We start from the raw sequence: 20,288 nt of genomic DNA, 5'->3' as shown, positions 1-20,288 counted from the left end.
TTTAAAGATAATTATGAAAAATGCTGGTCAGAGGTTAAAAAAGACTTAGAAATTTGGTCCAAATTGAAGCTTTCCTTGTTGGGTCGAATTGCTGCTATAAAGATGAATGTATTGCCAAAAATGCTGTTTTTGTTTCAGACTTTGCAGATTGTGGACAGGATGGATTGTTTCAAGAGGTGGCAGAGAGACATTTCTAAATTTGTCTGGCAGGGCAAAAAGCCCAGAATAAAATTTAAGATATTAACTGATGCGGACTTCCGGCGAGGCAGCATGGCGGCAGCAGCAGAAGAAAAGAGCTCCTGAAGCCAGCCAGAGTAAAAGGCTCTGGTGACCGATTCCCGGACCCCCCAGAACTGCTGCTGCCAGCACTGCCAACGGAGAGGAATTGGGGGTGCCCGGGCATCTATCAAAGGAGCCAAAACACCCCCCCACGACCTTGATTGAGCCGGAAAGGCACCCGACCCCCCCCCCCCAACAGCCAAGAGGAGCTCCAAAACCCGGAGGACAGTGGAACTAACGCAAAGAGGGAGAAAGAAAGGGAGAGAGGAAGAAGAAGAAAGAAAGAAAAAGGAGCCCCAAATTTACCGTTGCTGCCCCCATCTCTGCCGACGGGAAAGCAGAGGAGAGGTAGGTGAGCACGGTGAAGGCAAAATAGGCTTCGGGGAGGAAGGGAAAAAAAACAAAAACGCACGTGGCTGAGCCCTACCGGGAGCTCCAGCGGCAAGGAGAACACAGAGAAGCTGCATAACAAAGGAGACCACAGAAAAGAAAAAACAACCTCCCCCCCCCCTTTTTTTTTTTTAACACCCCCCTTTTTTTAACCCCTTCCTCCCCCTCCCTCCCTCCCTTTAAAGAAAATATATATATACATCTTTCTTATCCCTCCCCCCCCATATACCTACTTTTACCACTTTTCTTTTTAAAAGAGGGGCCACTGCTGCTGCAGCCACCCTTTATTTGAATCTTTACTTTTATTTCTATCTTTTCTACTCACTATTTAAAGACACACTTTTCCACACACACATCCTCAATTTAAACCTCATTTTATTTCCACCTCAAACCCCCCTCTTAAGATTTAAAATGGCAGTACCCAGAAAACAGCCCTGAACCATCACAGGCCATTTCCTGGGACTGCCACTCCGCCCCAGACTTTCCACTCTCTTTTACCTACCCTCTTTTACCTATACTTTACTCATTAAAAAAAATAAAAAATAAATAAAAAGCTCTATTTAAAGACACCCCCCCCCCTTTTTTTTTTTTTTTACCTTTAATTCTCATTTTTATCTTTTACCCGTACATTTTTGGTTGCTTTTCTGCAGACGGAGAGTGGTGGCGGTGGTTGGGGGGACATATTATTATTATTTTTTAAAAGACAGAGCAGAGCCATACAATTATTCTTCTTTTCTTTCTCTTTTTAAAGCTCTTGTTCGCCTGCTCCTGAGGGGGGAATCTATCGCCCCCAGCTACGACCACCACTCTCTTTTAAAACAAAAATTTCCTCCATATACCCATTTGGAGAACAAAAAATAACTGCATGGTTTTGTTTGATTTGTTTTTCTTAAGAATAATATTTCCCCCTGGTTATTGTTGTTATTTTTTGCTTGTGGGAAAGTAATTAAAAATGGAGGAAAATTAAACATATACCCTCTAATCTCTTGCATCTCTACCTGCTAACCCCCTCCCCTTTATATGAACTGTCTGTCCATTAGTCTACCCATCTCTGCTTACCTGCCCCCCCCCCGCCTCGGCGGCACCGCTGAGGCATCTACAGAAGCCCTAGAGAAGTTCTTAAAACACAGGCTAGAAGTGACACAAATGACCACCTAATCGAAACGCTCTGTAAAAGCCACCAGCCAACAAAGCCTGATCAGCTCAGCAACCCAACAATACCCAGGAATCACCACTGCCACAACTCCTAACCATCACACGCCCAACCCCAAGAGGACGCCAAGCCAACCTCAAACCAAAACCATCAGGGAGACCGAGATGACACCAACCAGGGAGATGGCAAACAATGCTAAGATGGTAGCTCCCCTTCAAGATGATGACCACCCAATAACGAAACGAGATCTGAGGGAAATGGAAGCACGATTAGAAGAAGCACTGAAGGCCACAATGGCTCCCATGCAGGTACTAATCAACAATCTAACCTCCAAAGTGGAAGCTCTAGAGAACAAGAACCAAATGCAAGAAAGAATAATAGAACAATACCGGGAGGAGAACGCACGTGTGAACAAGAAACTGGACGAACTGGTAAACCAAATGGAAGCAGAACACAACGAGATGAAAATTAAGCAAGCCGACCTTGAAGACCGCAATAGACGTTGTAACATCCGCTTCCGCAACTTTCCTGAAAAAACAGAGGAGAAAAGCCCAGCGGACCTAATTATACGCTGGCTGAAAAACACAATCCCAAGCCTGAAACTTGAGGCAGAGGACTTGGAGAGGGCTCACAGAGCCCTAAAACCTATGCCAAAACCCAGCGCCCCCCCAAGAGACATCATTGTATGTTTCACACGCTACCGAAAGAAGGAAGAAATATGGCACCAACTCAGAAACTCAAGCAACCTTCGATATGGAGAAACCCCCATTCTGGCCTTACAGGACCTATCGCAGGATACCCTAAACCGGAGGAAAAGCCTGCGCCCATGCACCCAGCGTCTCCAACAAGCAGGGATCAAATACCGATGGGGCTTCCCCTTCCGCCTCATTGTAACAACGAACACAACACAACACATGGCTACCAACATACCCGAGGCCCTGCAACTACTAAAGAACCTTGAACTCGACCTCCCGCCGGAATGGAAACCGACAAACCCACCAAGCGACAGCCCCAACCACGAGGAAACAACAGCAAACAACTGGACAATGGTACAGAAGAAAAAGATACAACAGAAGCGGCGCAACAACGCAAACCAATACAGGCAAGCATCATGCTCAGAACCGTCCCGCCGGCCATACGACACAAGAAACCAGACCAAGATCAACCAAACCAACTCATCGCAGATGGACAACCCTACAACAACAACAACCCCGGCTGAAAGAAGCAACCAGGAAAAAACCACAAACTGAAGGACTGGTGATTCCCCCCCCCTTTTTTTCCCCTCCCCCCCCAAAACATAGATTTAGTTAACACCATCAACACCCCCCCCAGCCCCGCACCCCCACAGAAATCCCCACCCCAACACCAGTCCATACGACCTCAACCACATTCCCCATCACCCACACCTTCAACATCCTCATACTCCATACTAAGGAAAAACAACTCCAACCTTAATAACACAACCCACAATCAGGCTAAAATCTGATACCCAACCAGCACTATGGTGGCACCAGAGCGTACCAGCACCCACATCCCCACCCCAACACACCAACAATGTTGCTCATAATACTGGCAACACTGCTTACAAACCTTATACCTGACAGCGACGTTACAAAGTCACTTCACACTGTCTCGCTGATCACCCCCTATCGCAGACAACAGGGGGGACGGCCTGTCCTTGAACACGGCCTTCCACACCAGCTGAGACCTAGGACCAACTGGCTAAATGCCAGATGGCCCAAAATACCCCAAACAAACACCTATATGACTACATATAGGAAACTCCCTACAACTTACCCCCTACTCTTTAACCCAAATCTCACTCTAATCCTACTAGCCCCCCATCCACCACACCCTAGGTCAGCGCAACCCCACTGGTTCTTTAAACAACACGAAGAGAGAGACACAAGACAACCCGAACGGGTTGGCATGGAATCGCCCCACATAATAGATAAACAAAATGGCTAACCTAAAAGCAATTACATTAAACGTGAGGGGGCTGGGAAACCCCATCAAAAGAAAACGCATCACCTCATACATAAACACCATGAAACCACACATCACCTTCCTACAAGAAATACACAATCCACCCAAAGGCAGCAAACTCCTGAGCGACCCCCGCTTTAGTCAACAGTGGGTCGCACAAGGCTCAGGGAAAGCCCGTGGTGTAGCCATAATACTCAGTAGGGACCTGAACTTCACTGCCACAACAGTCCTCAAGGACAAAAAAGGCAGATTCATTTTCGCTAAAGGGACACTAGATGGCAAAATCAAACTGACAATCGGCTCCATATATGCCCCAAACACGAAACAACTAGAATTCTTCCAGAAAACACTAAACAAATTCCTCTCCTTCTCTGAAGGGGAAGCAATCCTAGGAGGGGACCTCAATCTAAATATGAAAGGTATATCCCTGAAAGATATCCACCCCACAACCCCATGGGCAACCTTCCTCCGAAGGAAACCCCCAACAACCAGGAACTCTTACAAGTTACTAAAAATGCTAAAAAACAGGGGTCTCTATGACATTTGGGGTGAGCAAAACCCGGGAGACATCAGCCATACATTCCAATCGGGACGCCATGATACAGTGTCCAGACTGGACAGCATTCTACTCACACAGGGTCTGATTCCCTCAGTAGAATCAACAAACATAGGTAACATTAAAATCACAGATCACGCCCCAGTAGAAGTCACTGTTAAAATAGGAGAAGGAACACAAACCACCCCATCCTGGTCCTTCAGTCCCATCCTAACTATAAACAAACAAATTAGAGAGAGTCTCACAAAAACCCTCCAAAACTACTTCAAAGAAAACGATGTAAACAATACAACAACCCCCCTCCTATGGGACGCAATGAAAGCGGTCACCAGAGGAGCTTGCATAAAAGAGAAAACATTCCTTAAAAAACAAACCTCCTCAAAAATTAGCAAAATAGAACAAGACATCACAGCCCTCTCATCACGCTACAAACAAACAGGATCTAAAAAACTCCTCAAACTTATAGAACAGAAAAGGAGAGAACTAGACTCCTTAGAAATCAACAAAACAATGATCAACATTCTATACTCTAAACAACGTTTCTATGAATATGGAGGGAAAAACTCCAGAATACTAGCAAATAGATGTAGGAAAAAAGCACTCAAAACAAGAATACACTGCATCACCAAAAAAGACGGCATCATAACATTCTCCCCCAAAGAAATAATTTCAGAATTTGCAGAATTTTACTCCAACCTATACACCTCCCATAACCCACCAGAGAGGGAAATCAAAAAATTTCTAGCAGGACTGACCATGCCTACCCTAACTGATGAGGAGCGGGAATTCATGGACAGCCCTATCACCCCAGAGGAAATAGATGCGGTCCTCAAAAACTTGAAACCACACAAAGCCCCAGGCCCAGACGGCTTCACAGCAGAATTCTATAAGAAATTCAAAGAACCCTTGATGCCCTACATGACCCGCCTATTCAACGACATCATAAAAGGAGGCCCCATCCCCAAAACCTGGACCCACTCCAAAATAGTCTCCATCCCAAAACCACTAAAAGACAGCCTCAAAGTAGAATCATACCGCCCAATCTCATTAATAAACCAAGACTACAAGATATTCACATCAATCTTGGCCAACCGCCTAAAAATCTTCCTACACAAGTTAATAGCCCCAGACCAGACTGGCTTTGTCCCTGGCCGCAATATAACAGACCCCATCAGGAAACTACTGAACCTGATCGAACACAGCAAGGCAACCAAACTCCCATTGACAATTATGTCCCTAGACATACTCAAAGCCTTTGATTGCTTGGAGTGGAAATACATATTAGCAGTACTAACTAACATGAAATTTGGCCCCAACTTCCTACAAATCCTCAAACAAATATACTCCCAAGCCTCAGCAAAATGCAGAACTAACAATATGGATTCTAACACTATAGCTATCCAAAGAGGCACGAAGCAAGGATGCCCACTGTCTCCCTTCTTATTTATCCTGGCTCTGGAACCCCTAGCAATCCGCATCCGAGCAGCCACAGACATCAAGGGAGTGGAAATAAAAGGCAGGACCTATAAATTAGGGCTCTTTGCAGATGACCTAATGGTCACAACACCAGACCCCATAAGCACAGCAACCTCCCTAATCAGAGAACTCAACACATTTGCAATGGTGTCGGGCCTACAGGTAAATTTCACAAAGTCAGAAGCTATGTGCTTCAACACCCCTCCTCACACCCAAAAAGAACTCACGAAGGTCACCAAAATAAAACTTTGCCACACCAAGTTCAGATACCTAGGGGTACAAATAACCAGAAACCTCAATAAATTATACCTCCACAACTACAAGCCCCTGTGGCGACAAATTAACAAAGACCTAAAGAGATGGAATAACATGAACCTCACTCTCTCAGACAAAATAGCCATGATCAAAATGATCACACTCCCAAAACTAACCTACCTATTCCAAACCCTCCCAATCTGGATCCCCTCAACCCAACTTCACAGTTGGCAGAGAAAACTACACTCTTTCATCTTCTCACATAAAAAACCAAGAATAAGCCCCAAATACCTGCACCTCCCCACCTCAGAAGGAGGATGGGGAATCCCCAACATAGAAGCATATTACAACGCCAACCAAATACGCCATATAATCCCATATATACTAGAAGATGAGACAAAACAATGGGTACACCTAGAGAAGGACACAATTGAAAACACCTGCACCACAACATACCCACTCCTCCCAAACAAACTAAAGAAAATTCCCACAACACTTAACAGGTACACACAGACCATGCTCAAAGCATGGAAAACACAAATAGGCAAACTATCCCCAACCCCATCCCCACTAATACCCCTGGCATACCACCCATTATTCCACCATGCAGCACAAAACCTCAAGATAAAAACCTGGCGAACCAAAGGCTTGTATCGCCTAATAGACTTTTATAAAAATAACAAACCCTTGTCAACACAAGAAATACAAGACAAACTAGAAGACACCCAAATGCCCTGGTTAACACAACACCAACTACATGCCCTCTTAAACAACCCAACAGTAAAATCAGCAGCAACTAGGCCCCTGACAACCTTCGAAAACCTCCTCCTAACAACAAAGGGAAACGGTAAAGGGACGGTATCCGCAATATACAAAATACTACTCCAAAATCTCGCAAATCCCCTAGACGCAATCAAAAATCAATGGGAGAATGACATAGGCTATGAGATAAACCCCACTCAATGGACCAGAATGTGGTCTAAACCCCCCTTTAAATCCATATCAACGAAAAGAAAAGAACTCACACTGAAACTCACCTACAGGTGGTACCTAACACCAAGGAAACTAGCGCTAATACACCCAGGAACCTCACCAAAATGCTGGAGAGGGTGCACCTCCACAGGCACATACTTCCACATGTGGTGGGAGTGTCCCAAAATCCAACTATTCTGGACAACAGCCATACAAGAAATTTGTAAAATAACTAAGCAAGTAATAGACACCACCCCAGAATTGGCCCTACTAAACATCTTCCAAGACAACAATGCCCATTTACACCACAAAGAACTCATAACCCACCTGCTCTCAGCAGCCAGAAACACCATAACCAGACACTGGAGAGACCTGTCAGGAGTAAGCATGGACCAATGGTATCAAATAGTATGGGAAACAGCCCTACTAGAAAAATTAACTAATAAACTGAAACTGACACGGGGACAAACAGAAGAAGATGCCTTCACCCCGGTATGGCTCCCCTTTATCACACACACAGCCCAACAGGACAATGACAATAATCCACCAACAGCATACAAATCAATATGGCTAACCTGATCCAAAACACCCACCCACCTCACTCACACACGAAAACAAAGATCACCACAGCCAATCACAAGCAAACAATCACACCCTAGGCCAACCCCAACCTCTCTCACCACCAAAGGAACACAAGTGAACAACACAAGCAACGCTGACACCAAACTCTACACACATTAAACATAATAGAAACACCGCCACCCAATCCCACCCTTATCCATCTTCCCTCTCTCCACCCCCCTTTCTCTTTTCTCTCCTTTTTTTATTTTTATTTTTATTTTCTTCTCCCCCTAATGCCTCAACAAATGAAACGGATTTGTAAAAATGTTACATGGGGAAAAATATATATGAGGCACTACACTTCTGTAAAACAAGAAAATCCTTAATAAAATATTAAAAAAAAAAAAAAAAATTAAGTAGACAAGGGGCTGTAAAGCACACATCCATTTTCTAAAGAGATAAAATAGTTTAGCGTGCCTGTGGTCACATGTGCGCAGATTCTTTTTGAATTATGTATAAACTTCTTTTTTAGTATCAGTGTGGACTGGGTTGAGCAAGTGTGCTAGATCAAATAAAATCTGGAAATGAAGAATAAAAAAAAAAAAAGATATTAACTGATGCTAAAGAAAGGGGGGGATTTGCCCTGCCAGACATGAAGTTGTACTATGAATCAGCAGCATTCTGCTGGTTGAAAGACTGGCTACTTCTGGAGAACACTGACATTTTGGATTTGGAAGGGTTCAACAATGCGTTTGGATGGCATGCATATCTGTGGTACGACAAGGTTAAAGCTCACAAAGCATTTAAGAACCATATTGTCAGGAAAGCAGTGTTTAATGTCTGGACAAGATACAAAGACTTATTAGAAAATAAGACCCCAAGGTGGCTATCACCCATGGAAGCTAAGGCTCTGAAAAGACTCAATATGGAGGCCAAGTGGCCAAAATATTGGGAGATATTAGAAAAAGTTGGAGACATATGGAGATTGCAGAGTTTTGAGAAGTGTGAGATTGGTTACATTACCGTCAAATCAGAGAGGTCTTTAATATGGACAAAAAAACAGGTTTCCAGGTGGAAAAATCGAAATTAGAAACAGAACTGTTAGAACCTAAACCTAAGGTACTTTCAAGAATGTATAACTTGCTGTTAAAATGGAACACTCAGGATGAAACGGTTAAATCAGCTATGATAAAGTGGGCGCAAGATATTGGTTATAACATTATTTTTGCTGACTGGGAACGGTTGTGGACCACTGGTGTGAAATTCACGGCATGTAATGTCTGAAAAGAAAATATTATGAAAATGATTTATAGGTGGTACATGACCCCAGTCAAGCTTGCAAAAATATACCATTTGCCGGATAATAAGTGTTGGAAATGTAAAGAAGCTGAGGGAACATTCTTTCACCTTTGGTGGACGTGCCCAAGGGTCAAGGCTTTCTGGGAAATGATCTATAATGAATTGAAAAAGGTATTTAAATATACCTTCCCTAAGAAACCAGAGGCCTTCCTCTTGGGCATTGTCGGCCAAATGGTGTTAAAGAAGGACAGAACTTTCTTTATGTACGCAACAACAGCAGCAAGAATACTCATCGCAAAAGACACAAGATTTGCCCACTTTGGAAGAATGGCAGATGCAACTGATAGACTATATGGAATTGGCAGAAATGACTGGCAGAATCCGAGACCTGGGAGAAGAGTTAGTGGAAGAGGACTGGAAGAAATTTAAAGACTACCTGCAAAAGCATTGTAAACTGTATGAATGTTAAAATGATGCAAGATATAGAGATAATATGGCATTAGTGACTTAGTCGAAAGGAGTAGGCAAGGAATGTTCCATAAGAATAAGGGTGAAAAAAGCTAGAATAATATTATGTCAAATATAAATAAGTGGAAACAAGGGGGGGGGGAATGGAGACATAATAATTGAAATGTATAATATAGAATAAGATTTGAAAGAGGAAAGGTACTGCTGAATATGATCGTGTAAAAAGGAACACAGAAAAGGGAGATGTGAGGGAGTCTGGAAAGAGGGATATGAAAAAACTTTAGTAAGAAATTGGATTTGTATGTTTTATATGTCTTTCTTCTTCTTCTTTTTTTCTCTTTAGATGTGCACTGTATTTTTATGTGTTTGTTTGAATGGGACACTGTTTTTTCTTATTTCTTGTGTATGGTTGGGGATGTCTGTTTTAATTCTTAAAAATCTTAATAAATATCTTTAAAAAAAAAGAAAAGCTGATGGGTCTCAAATCCTTGTGGGGCTGGGGAATTCTGCTGCACCTGAAGTCAAGCCCTGGTGGATGGAGAGGAGGAGAACAACCGTGAATCCCACAGTCCTGAAGGCAGATTCTGCCCGTGTGGAAGAGGAACGTGAAGGGCAGATGGGGCACGTCCACCTGGAGGCTTGTTATCTATAGTCCCAGGATTACTCTGACTTTGAATTATATATAAATTACAGTATTGAAATGCGCCTGCTCCCACTTCATAGTCTGATATTACTCTACTCTGCTTGGCTGTTTCTTACTTGAGTGCTGTTTTGGTTTGCTAAGTCAGGGTTTTACTGTGAGTTACATTTTTGCTATTTTTTGGGTCCTGTCATGCTTCTCTGTCTTCAGTAATAAATTTCTCAGCTGATTTCCCCCCCTGCCTCTGAGTGTTTTCTCCTACTCTGCTATCTTTACATCGATCATTATGGAGGAGCAAGATCTGCAACCTAAAGCCCTCCTCAGCCTCGGCCCTGTGAACCTGACGGAGCATCTTCATCCCCATCGCTCAGTCAGGACAGGGAGGTCCTCCTCCGAGGGTCTTCTGCTGGTTCCCTTGCAGTTAGAAGTGAAGTTCCAGGGAACCAGGCAGAGGGCCTCCTGCCCCATGGAATGCCCTCCCTTCAGAGGGCAAGGAAACAGGCAACTACCTGACATTTAGAAGACAGCTGTATCAGGAGGTTTTTAATGTTTGATGTTTTACTGTCTTGTATATGTACTGTAGGGACGCGGGTGTCGTTGTGGGTTAAACCCATAGAGCCTAGGACTTCCTGATCAGAAGGTCGGGGGTTCGAATCCCTATGATGGGGTGGGCTCCCGTTGCTTGGTCCCTGCTCCTGCCAACCTAGCAGTTCGAAAGCACATCAAAGTGCAAGTAGATAAATAGGTACTGCTCCGGTGGGAAGGTAAATGGCGTTTCCGTGCGCTGCTCTGGTTCGCCAGAAGCGGCTTAGTCATGCTGGCCACATGACCTGGAAGCTGTACGCCAGCTCCCTCAGCCAATAAAGTGAGATGAGTGCTGCAACCCCAGAGTCGGCCACGACTGGACCTAATGCTCAGGGGTCCCTTTACCTTTACTAATATGTACTGTAAGCTGCCCAGAGTGGCTGGGGGGGAAATACTAATACTAGAACTTCTAGAGTGGTACCTCAGGTTACAGATGCTTCAGGTTACAGATGCTGCTAACCCAGAAATAGAACCTTGGGTTAAGAACTTTGATTCAGGATGAGAACAGAAATCGTGTGGTGGCAGCAGGAGGCCCCATTAGCTAAAGTGGTACCACAGGTTAAGAACAGTTTCAGGTTAAGAACGGACCTGCAGAACAAATTCAGTTCTTAACCTGAGGTACCACTGTACTATTATTCTTATTATCGTGTGATTTTTTGTAGTTATTTTGGAATTTGTACTGCAATATTAGCTCAAGAAATGTTATGGGTGGAGAAAATCACAGGGTTCCCGTAAACTATAATCCCACCCACAAACTCTCATTCACACACAGTCTGTAAATTTGGGGAAGTCATACACCTCACCTGTGCTAATACTGGCAGTCTTTGGCCTGCACAGGCACACCCGTTGTGTAGAGCCTCCAGCCCCAGGCACTGTCTATCATGAAAATGGGTCCTTTGACTGGGAAGATTCATGAAGTCGCTGTCATCGGATGATGATGGATTGTATCTCAGCTTGTCAGTCACTCTGACATTGGCTACAAAGAATAAGAGGAACAGAAATGCTTTTGAGGTGCAACTTCCATTTCATGGACTCTGCACCCGTTTCTGAGGACAGGTGTACATTATCCTCATCCTCAAGAAAGGACACTTAAAGATGGAAGCCTGAGAGAGAGGAAAAGGTTTCTGGCTGCTTCCTGGCTGGGATTGTGGAAACCAAGAGCCGCTTCTGAGAAGGCCTCCCCCCTCCCCTCTTCCTCTGGGGATTTCCTCTCCTCTCCAGGGGACCAATGGTTGGACTGGGCAGAAGCACTGCGTCCGGACAGGGCAGGGCTTATGGGGTGGGAAGAGGATGGAACTTGCAGGAAGGCGAGGGACGGGGACTGGACCCCCCACTTTCCAGGGATCCCTCTCTGGTCGCCCTGGGCGGGAGGGAGAAGCCAAGGCGGCCCCTCCGGAGAGTCCCCAAGGAAGCCACGAGGGAGACTTCTCCCCAAAGACTGGTCTTCCTATCTCCCCCCCACACCACCAATGCTGCGCTTCTCTGACTCGAGGATGCCCCTCCCTTCTCTCCCTGCTTCCCCGACCCCCTCCCTTTCTCCCGGAGACTCCCCTGCACCCAGACGCCCCCTTGGCTCACCCCTTGCCAGGCGCGACCCATCTCTCCGCCTCTATTGCCCCCCCCAAGACGAGCCGGGGAAAGACAGGGGGTCTCTATCCTGGCTTCTCTCCGCGCCCCAGGGATGCCTGCGTGGGGGGAACGGGGCCAGGGAGTCCTCGTGGGTGGGCGCCCCATCTCCGCCCCTTCGCAGCACGCGTGCCGGGATCCAGGCCCCACGGAAGGCGCTTGGGGGAGCTGGAGGGGTCTCTAGGTCCTTTTCTCCCCTCTCCCTCCCCCCGCGACCCCTTTACCTCTTTGTCCTCGCTCCCGATTCTCCTTTCCTTTCCTGCAGCATCGAAAGCCGCCGCCCCCCCCCCTAGATATACGGGACAGAGCAGCAATCCGGAGTGGAAGCTCCACGTCCTGGAGAAGAAGGCAGGGTGGGAGGGGGCTCACCCCCCCCCCCATTCCTGGGACAGAAGAGCCGGATTGGAGGAGGAGGAGGAAGGGGTGGGATGTTTGGGGGCGGGATCCGGGCTTGTGGGGGCGGGGTGAGAGGAGGAGGTGCCGGGAGGGGGGGAAAGAATTGAGGGGGGGCAGGAAGGTTTCCCCTCTACCGTCTTCCTTCTGGATCAGGAGAGCGGGGAAGGGGCTGATCCCGGAGATCCAGCTGCAAAGAGGGGTCCCCCCCCCCACAAGTGCAACATCCTCCCCCACCCCACCCCACGAGCTTAGATCCCTCCGTGTTTTAGGTCTTGGCGCTGTTCAAACCAGGAATGGAGGGGGGCAGCTAAACGACTCCCCCCAAACCCCAGCTCCCCACCCCAGCCTCTGACTCAGGCCAGGACAAGGACAATGGACACCGTCCAGGCACAACAGCCAAGAGGCTCAGAAAAGCAGCCTATCGAATTGGAGCCAGAAGCGGATTCCATGAATCGGGACTGTTTCCTCGACTATCCATTATAGAAAGCTGAAGAAACGTCAAATAATCGCCAAAATTCTACGGTTTGACCGGTTTCCTTGCTTCCAAAGTCTAATGACTCCTCTCCAATTAGGGGATCCAGGGCTCCCCCTGACTCCATAATCCCTTAGCAGGCAGGAGGCGATCAAGGGCAGCACATGCCCCAGGCAGAAATCCATCGGGATGGCGGGTTGAATCCTGATACTTTGAAGGGAGAAGGGCAGGAAAGCCTTGCAGCTGGGGGATGGGTAAATACTATTACGTTCTTTGGGGAAGAGGTTTTGGAAACTGGGGTTATTGACGGGGTGGGTGACGGGCTCATGTTTCTAAATGCCAAAGACTCCTACTTTGTGACATATTTGTGATGCATCTATGATGCTGTTGAAAAATGTATTGTGGGAAAAGGGGGGGAAACCCCATGTCATGTATCGATGAAGTTGATGGAAAATTTATTATGGGGAAGGGGGTATGATATGGAGGGAGGATGTCTTCTTCACCTTCTTCTTCGCTACAATATATCCATTTATTTCCGAGTCCAAGTGTCAATGTCAAAAGGGAATAAAATCTATGAAATTCATAGAAAATCAACTGTAACACCGATTTTCTTGCTTTCGGTGCCAATTTGCTCAATTTCTCTAGGACTCAATGACACCTCCCCTGTCCTCCATAATCCCTCAAGCAAGGTGTCAAGACCCTAATCCTGTCAAATCACTCTGCCAAGCCTTTCCTCCAGGCAATGCCAGTACATGGACCATTGTCTTCTCATCACCGGTACTCAGGATGTGCTTATCTGCGCATATCTCCAGCTCTGCATATTCCCCCTCCCTCCTCCATATGTTAATCTCTTCCATATGTTAATCCTGTGTAACCCAACCTCTTCTTAATGTATTCATGATGTAACTGGGATGTATTTTGCACTGTATTCTGGGACATGGAGGGAAGTTTCAAAAGTTCATGTCACCCCTTTCTCGCTGTTCAATCTCGCCTTGAACCTGTTGCGCAATAAACTTGGATCTTCTGCAGCTTGCTCCTGTCTCCGGCTGAGCTCATTTTCCTCCGCAGGGACCCGCGGACTTAGTCTGACGAGCTGGGTGGCAGAGCAGCCTCGCACCCAGATTTTACCATAACAGATGGCGCCCGAACAGGGACTTTGCGGTTCTCCTGTGTTGCTGACCGGGGGCCCTGAAATCTTCAGCCGGCACCAGGCCATTTTGCCTGGGAAGATCCTTTGGACCCCCGGCCATCTTCCGGGTGGTAATCGAAAAGCCCCAGGAGTTCAGCCGGGGAGCAAAGAGGGATCCAGCCAGCTTATTCATCGATCCCGGGATCATAATTGAAGATGCGTGAGTATAAGGAAAATTCCAGTGCACTGGTGGGAAGGGGGTGGTAGTCTCCTGGCAACTGAATTCTCTGCCCTCCTCTCTATCACTCATTCTTACCTTTCTCTTGGTCCGGTTAGTGAGAGAGACCATGGACTGCTGCTCAACCCAAAGGGGGGTTCTGAGCTCTATCTCTTTATCTCAATATCTCCAGCCAGCCACCCCAACTGAGAGCCCAAAAGTAAGACAGAGAACCGGCTTGAAAAAGAGCCGACTCACCGCAACAGGCATCTCATTTGAAAGCAAGGGGTTGGAGTTCTCTTTCCGAACTTCCCTAGCGCCCAGCAAGGGGGCAGGAAGGGGTCTGGCTTTCTGTCTCAATCCCAGCTGCACTGGTCGGTGCCACGTAACACGTGTCTCGTGCATGAGCCCGCTTCCAAAAGCAAGGGGGATTTTCGGTTCAAAACTCTATCCAGGGATCACTCGATCTGGCACCGCACGGCACGGGCGTCCAGTAGGGCCCCTTTTCCTGAGATTGTGACGATAGGTAGGAGGTTGCCAGGAGGCATAGCCCATGAGGAATTGGGCAGGATTTGGCAGAGTGGAAAGGAACCCCAAGATTTGGAATAGTAAATAAGGAAAGGAACGAGAGGTAACTAGATAGCTAGAGCTCAATAAACCACTAGGAAGTTGCCAAGCAACAAGGAAAAGGAAAACCCTAAATAGCCCCCTGTACAAGTTACCCAAATCCTAATCAACCCCTCTCTTTCTCCCTTCTCTATCCCAGACACCCCAAAAAGAAAAAAACAACAAAAAAGCAACAACAGCAACGCATGCATATATAAAGGGGTACCCAGTCAACCAAGCGTTGTGAGCGCTGCCAGTTTGATTAACTGGTGGTGTGTTTGAAGAGGCAAGGAGGCTCATAAAACCATGTGGGACCTTCCTACTAATTTCACTTAATGAAGCCAAAGGAAGCGGTCTAACTCCTTGCAATAACTAAAGGATGAGAATATATATGTTTACGGACTTCCGGGTTAGCGCCATCAGTAATGGCGGAATCCTTCTGATCTGGAGGGATTTGCTGCAAGGAAATCGGGTCATACCGCTGCGGCGAAAGCGGAGACCCTCCAAAAATCACAGGCGGGTGAAGCCTGTGAGCGTGGGATTCGGCGGGCACCTTTTGCGCCCCCCAATTCACGGGGAATCCTTTCTACGGGTTCCGGAGCGAAGCAGGGTGAGTGGCGCGGTGCTGTGAATCGTCTGCTTCTTCCTCAGAGTGAAGCCGCACAGCCGTTACCGAAGAGCGCTGACTTCTTCCTGTGACAAATTCGGATTTAAAAGCGTCTACCCGTGAGTAGGGGAAATTGGAGATATTTAAAAAGGAGAAAGAGGACTTAATTTGATACCGAAGCGGGGAGGTCCAAACAGGAAGTCCGCCTTCCGCTTTTGTAAATAGATCAAAGCAAAGAGACTACAAGTTAAAGCTTTGGGCATTCGTTTGGAAAGGACTGAATTTCTAACACGATAAAGTTTCGAACCCCCTTCCTAGGAAGCAGGGAAGGAGGGGGGAGTTTTGGACTGTTTATACCTGCAAGAGAGAGGGAAAGAACTTAAAATCCACCGCTCAAACTTGGGAACGGGCTGCCAACAGACAAAGACTGCCGTGCTTTGAACTGCGTTCTAACTGTCAATAGATGGCTTGCTGACAGTTAGCTCAGCAAGAGAGATCCATTGTGATCAGTTATCCTCTTCTGCTCGCAAAAAGGAGAGAAAGTAATTGGAAAGTAACAAAAAAGTGGAACTGTTAATTTTTCTTGGTTGGAGTTTTAAAAGGTGTTTTCTTTTTTGGACTATTGCAACTGTTTCCCCCTAGAGGGAGCTTCAGAAATTGTTACAAGGGGAATTTTCCACTTGTAAACAGAAACTGTGTAACTGGGATTGACCTTGGTTCTTCTATTGTTTAAGTGTTATGGCAGATGGGAAAGAAAAAGTAGACCCGTCATTCCCAGACAAAATAACAAGGTCTGGGAAGATTTGGCCGCGAAGGCAATCAGCTGCTGGTCTCACTACTTCGTCTGTGACTGCACCAATACAACATAAGTCTAGTGGAATGTCTTCAAAAGATGTTTTAGCGATTGCACTGGCCAAGATTAACGAATCTTTGGAGCAACTTAATAGGAGGGTTGAAGAGACAAATAAGAGGGTTGAAGAGACAAAAACGACAGTGGATGAGACAAAAGTGAAGGTTGACACTGCAACCACTAAAACTGACTTAAATACAGAAAGTTTAACAGCTTGGGACAAAAGGTCAACACTAATACAGAATAATAATAATAATAATAATAATAATAATAATAATAATAATAAATTTTATTTATATCCCGCCCTCCCCAGCCGAAGCTGGGCTCAGGGCGGCTAACAACAATCAAAATAATCCGACATTCTAAAACATTCATTATAAAATTAATTAAATCAAATTAAAATCAAATTAATGGCAACCATCAAGCCAAATTCTGTGCAGATTGCCGATTGCCAGAGGAGGGGGTCAGGCTGCGCCCTGACCAAAGGCCTGGTGGAACAGCTCTGTCTTGCAGGCCCTGCGGAAGGATGTCAGGTCCTGCAGGGTCCTAGTCTCTTGTGACAGAGTGTTCTATTCAGAAACTGTTGCAGGAATCTACTTTGATCCGACAGACTGCAGATGAAGCTAAGGAAAAAGCTGCTGCTGCGGAATTCAAGATAACACAATTGGAAACAGAGAAGGTCCCAGATCTACAGAAACAAATTGAAGACCATAAACTGACGCTGTCTATGATTGAACTTAAGGAAAAACAGATGAACTTAAGGATTAGAGCTGTACCTGAATTGGAGAAGGGCACCTTGACAGACTTTTTGACACAGGAATTTGCAGTTTTGGAAGTTGGATTTGAAACAAGAAGGATTTAACATTGTGAAGGCCTTCAGACTAGGAAGAGGAGGAAAGAAGATCAAAATAAGGGACTGTCTGATTACCCTCTGATCTAAAGAAGAGAGAGACAAAATTTTGGGTTTGCATTTTCAGAATCCTTTGACAATTCTGCAGTCAAGAGTGGAAATTTTTAAAGACATACCAAAACATCTTTTGGATCTTAGGTCCAATTTTGGAGATTTGGTTGCCCTTCTGAGAAGGAATAAAATCATCTTCAGGTGGGAATTCCCCCAAGGCCTATCCTTTAGTTACAAAGGAAGAAAGATAAAAATAAGATCAGTTGAGGAAAAAGACAAGTTCTTGGGAAATCACGGCGAAGACCTGCAGAAAGAATTGGGAAAAGAGCCAGAATTGGACAAAAGTTCACCAAAAAGAGGGAAAACAACGCCACTGAAGGAATTAGAACAGGCACTGGGTGCTGTTGGAGGAGAAGCAGAGTAATTACATCATTGCACTGCAAGTATTAAGCTGGAATGTTAATGGACTGAACTCCGCGGAGAAGAGACGGAGAGTCTTTTCTTTACTAAAAAAAGTACAATTGGATTTGATTTGTCTACAAGAAACAGATTTTGAGTAATAAAAGATTAGGACATGAATTTATTTCATCAGATAAAGTTAAGAAAAGAGGAGTAGTACTTTATGCAAAGGAGAGCCTGTCACCGAAATTCTTATTTAAAGATGACCAAGGAAGATTTGTTGCAATTGAAATTCAATCACAAGGAGAGAAATTCTTGATAGTAGGCATTTATGCACCAAATGAAGGGAAATCGGAATTTTTCAAGAAGCTGCATGAGACTCTGATGGACTATTTGGATTATAACATGATCTTGATGGGAGATATGAATGGAGTGGTGTCTACAAATATGGACAAGGCACAGAGACAGGTAGTTACCAAAGATGGCAGACTACCAAAGATGTTTTTTGATATGGCTGACAATATGGACTTAGTTGATATTTGGAGAATTAAGAACCCCTTGGGAAGGGAAGGAACTTTCTTCTCTGAAGCCAAAATGACATGGACAAGAATTGACCAAATTTGGGTAACTAGGGGGCTGGCCCCGAAGATTAAAAAAGCGGAAATTTGCCCTAAAACTTGCTCCGACCATAATGCGGTGAAGATGGAAATGAAACTAACACCAATTGGTTCCTTTAGATGGAGGATGAATGACACCGTGCTTAGGAATGAAGGAGTGACTAAAAAGGCACAAAAAACCTTGAAAGACTATTTTGAGATAAATATGAATACCACTGTTGAAAAAAGAGTAATCTGGGATGCAAGCAAAGCAGTCATGAGAGGGTTTTTGATACAACAGAATGCAATTAAGAAGAGAACTCAAAATGAAAAAAAGGATAAAATTTTGGAGAAAATAAAGGAAGGAGAAAAGAGACTGAGAGCAAAACCAAAATCACAGGAGATCCTGAAAGAGATAAAGTTATATCAAGTACAATATATGAAACTGATGAATCAGGAAATAGAATGGAATATCAAACAGATGAGACAAAAGACATTTGAATTGGCTAAGAAATGTGGGAAACTGCTGGCTTGGCAAATTAAAAAAAGACAAAAACTTAATACTATTACTAACTTGGAAGTGGAGGGAAAGAATATACAGAATCCTGTGGAGATTAGGAAGTGTTTTCAGAGGTATTTTAAACAGTTATATACACAGGAGACTCAGAAAGAAATGGACATTGACCGATTTTTGAAAATAAATGGACTACAAAAAATCTCTCAAGAGAATAAGTCAATGTTGAATTATAAAATAACAGACCAGGAGGTGGAAGGAGCTATTCAGAATATGAAATTGGGCAAATCCCCAGGGCCAGATGGCTTGACCTCAAGATATTATAGATCTTTGAAAGAATGGCTAGTACAGCCTTTGAAGGAAGTTTGTAACGAAATTTTGGAGGGGAAAAAGGCACCAGAGTCGTGGAAGGAAGCTTATATTACACTTATACCAAAAACAGAGTCTGAGAAGACACAGCTTAAGAACTACCGCCCCATATCTTTGCTCAATGTGGATTACAAAATTTTTGCTGAAATTATGGCTAAAAGATTTTAAAAGGTATTGGTAGAAGAAATCCATAAAGATCAGGCGGGCTTTCTCCCGGGGAGACACTGGTCAGATAATACGAGGAATATAATTAATATTTTAGAAAAATTACAAGTGAATATTAATACCAAAGCAGTTTTGATATTTGTGGACACGGAGAAAGCCTTTGACAATATTTCTTGGAGTTTTATGAAGAAAAATTTACAGGGAATGGGGGTAGGCCAAGGTTTTGAAAACGGTATAGGTGCAATTTATTCAGAACGAAAAGCTAAATTAATCGTGAACAATGTAGTTAGAGAAGAGTTTAAGATTGAGAAAGGAACACGACAGGGTTGCCCAATCTCTCCATTGTTTTTTATATCTGTCCTGGAGGTTTTGCTCAATATGATTAGAAGGGACCAATTGGTTAAAGGAATACAAGTCGGAGCCAAACAGTATAAACTGAAAGCATTCGCTGATGATTTAGTTTTGACACTACAGGAGCCAGAATCTAGTACTAAAAGAGTATTGGAATTGATTCAAGAATTTGGTCAGGTTGGGACTTCCGGAGGCGGCGCGAAACTGTGACGGCGGTCCTCTTCGATCTCTGAAGAGGGGCTCCGCAGGAAAGGGTCGTTTCGCTACGGCACAGCGACGACCCACTAAGAAAAACCACGGGCAGAGTGAGCCCGTGGCCGTGGGACTCGGCGGGCACCTGGAGCGACCCCGAAATCACGGAAGGAACCCCGTAAGGGGCTCCGGAGTGAAGGAGGGGTAGCGGTGCTGTGAGTTCATCGCTCTTTCTGCGGAAGCGAAGCCGCGCGGCTGTCACAGATGAGCATCGACCT

The 20,288-nt window shown here is 45.2% G+C and overlaps 2 protein-coding genes across 2 annotated transcripts in view; one reads left to right on the top strand and one right to left on the bottom strand.

Annotated features, from left to right (window-relative positions):
- LOC144329059 (uncharacterized) overlaps positions 1-12,917 on the bottom strand; it is a 68,289-nt gene extending 55,372 nt beyond the window's left edge. The window contains exons 1-2 of the mRNA XM_077935570.1: positions 12,471-12,917; positions 11,424-11,596 (exon numbers count right to left, since the gene is read on the bottom strand). The gene's annotated coding sequence lies outside the window, so the exon portion shown is untranslated. The remainder of the gene's footprint in view (positions 1-11,423; positions 11,597-12,470) is intronic.
- LOC144329056 (uncharacterized) lies at positions 258-4,321 on the top strand. Its single transcript, XM_077935554.1, has 2 exons — positions 258-627; positions 1,710-4,321. Exon 2 carries the CDS (start codon positions 1,987-1,989, stop codon positions 3,070-3,072), a length of 1,086 nt encoding a protein of 361 aa, XP_077791680.1. The 5' UTR covers positions 258-627; positions 1,710-1,986; the 3' UTR covers positions 3,073-4,321.
- Positions 12,918-20,288: the final 7,371 nt, after the last annotated feature.

This window comes from Podarcis muralis, chromosome 10 (genome assembly GCF_964188315.1).
Source record: "Podarcis muralis chromosome 10, rPodMur119.hap1.1, whole genome shotgun sequence".
Taxonomy (NCBI): Eukaryota; Metazoa; Chordata; class Lepidosauria; order Squamata; family Lacertidae; genus Podarcis; species Podarcis muralis.
This window is presented reverse-complemented; position numbering and strand designations above follow the sequence as displayed.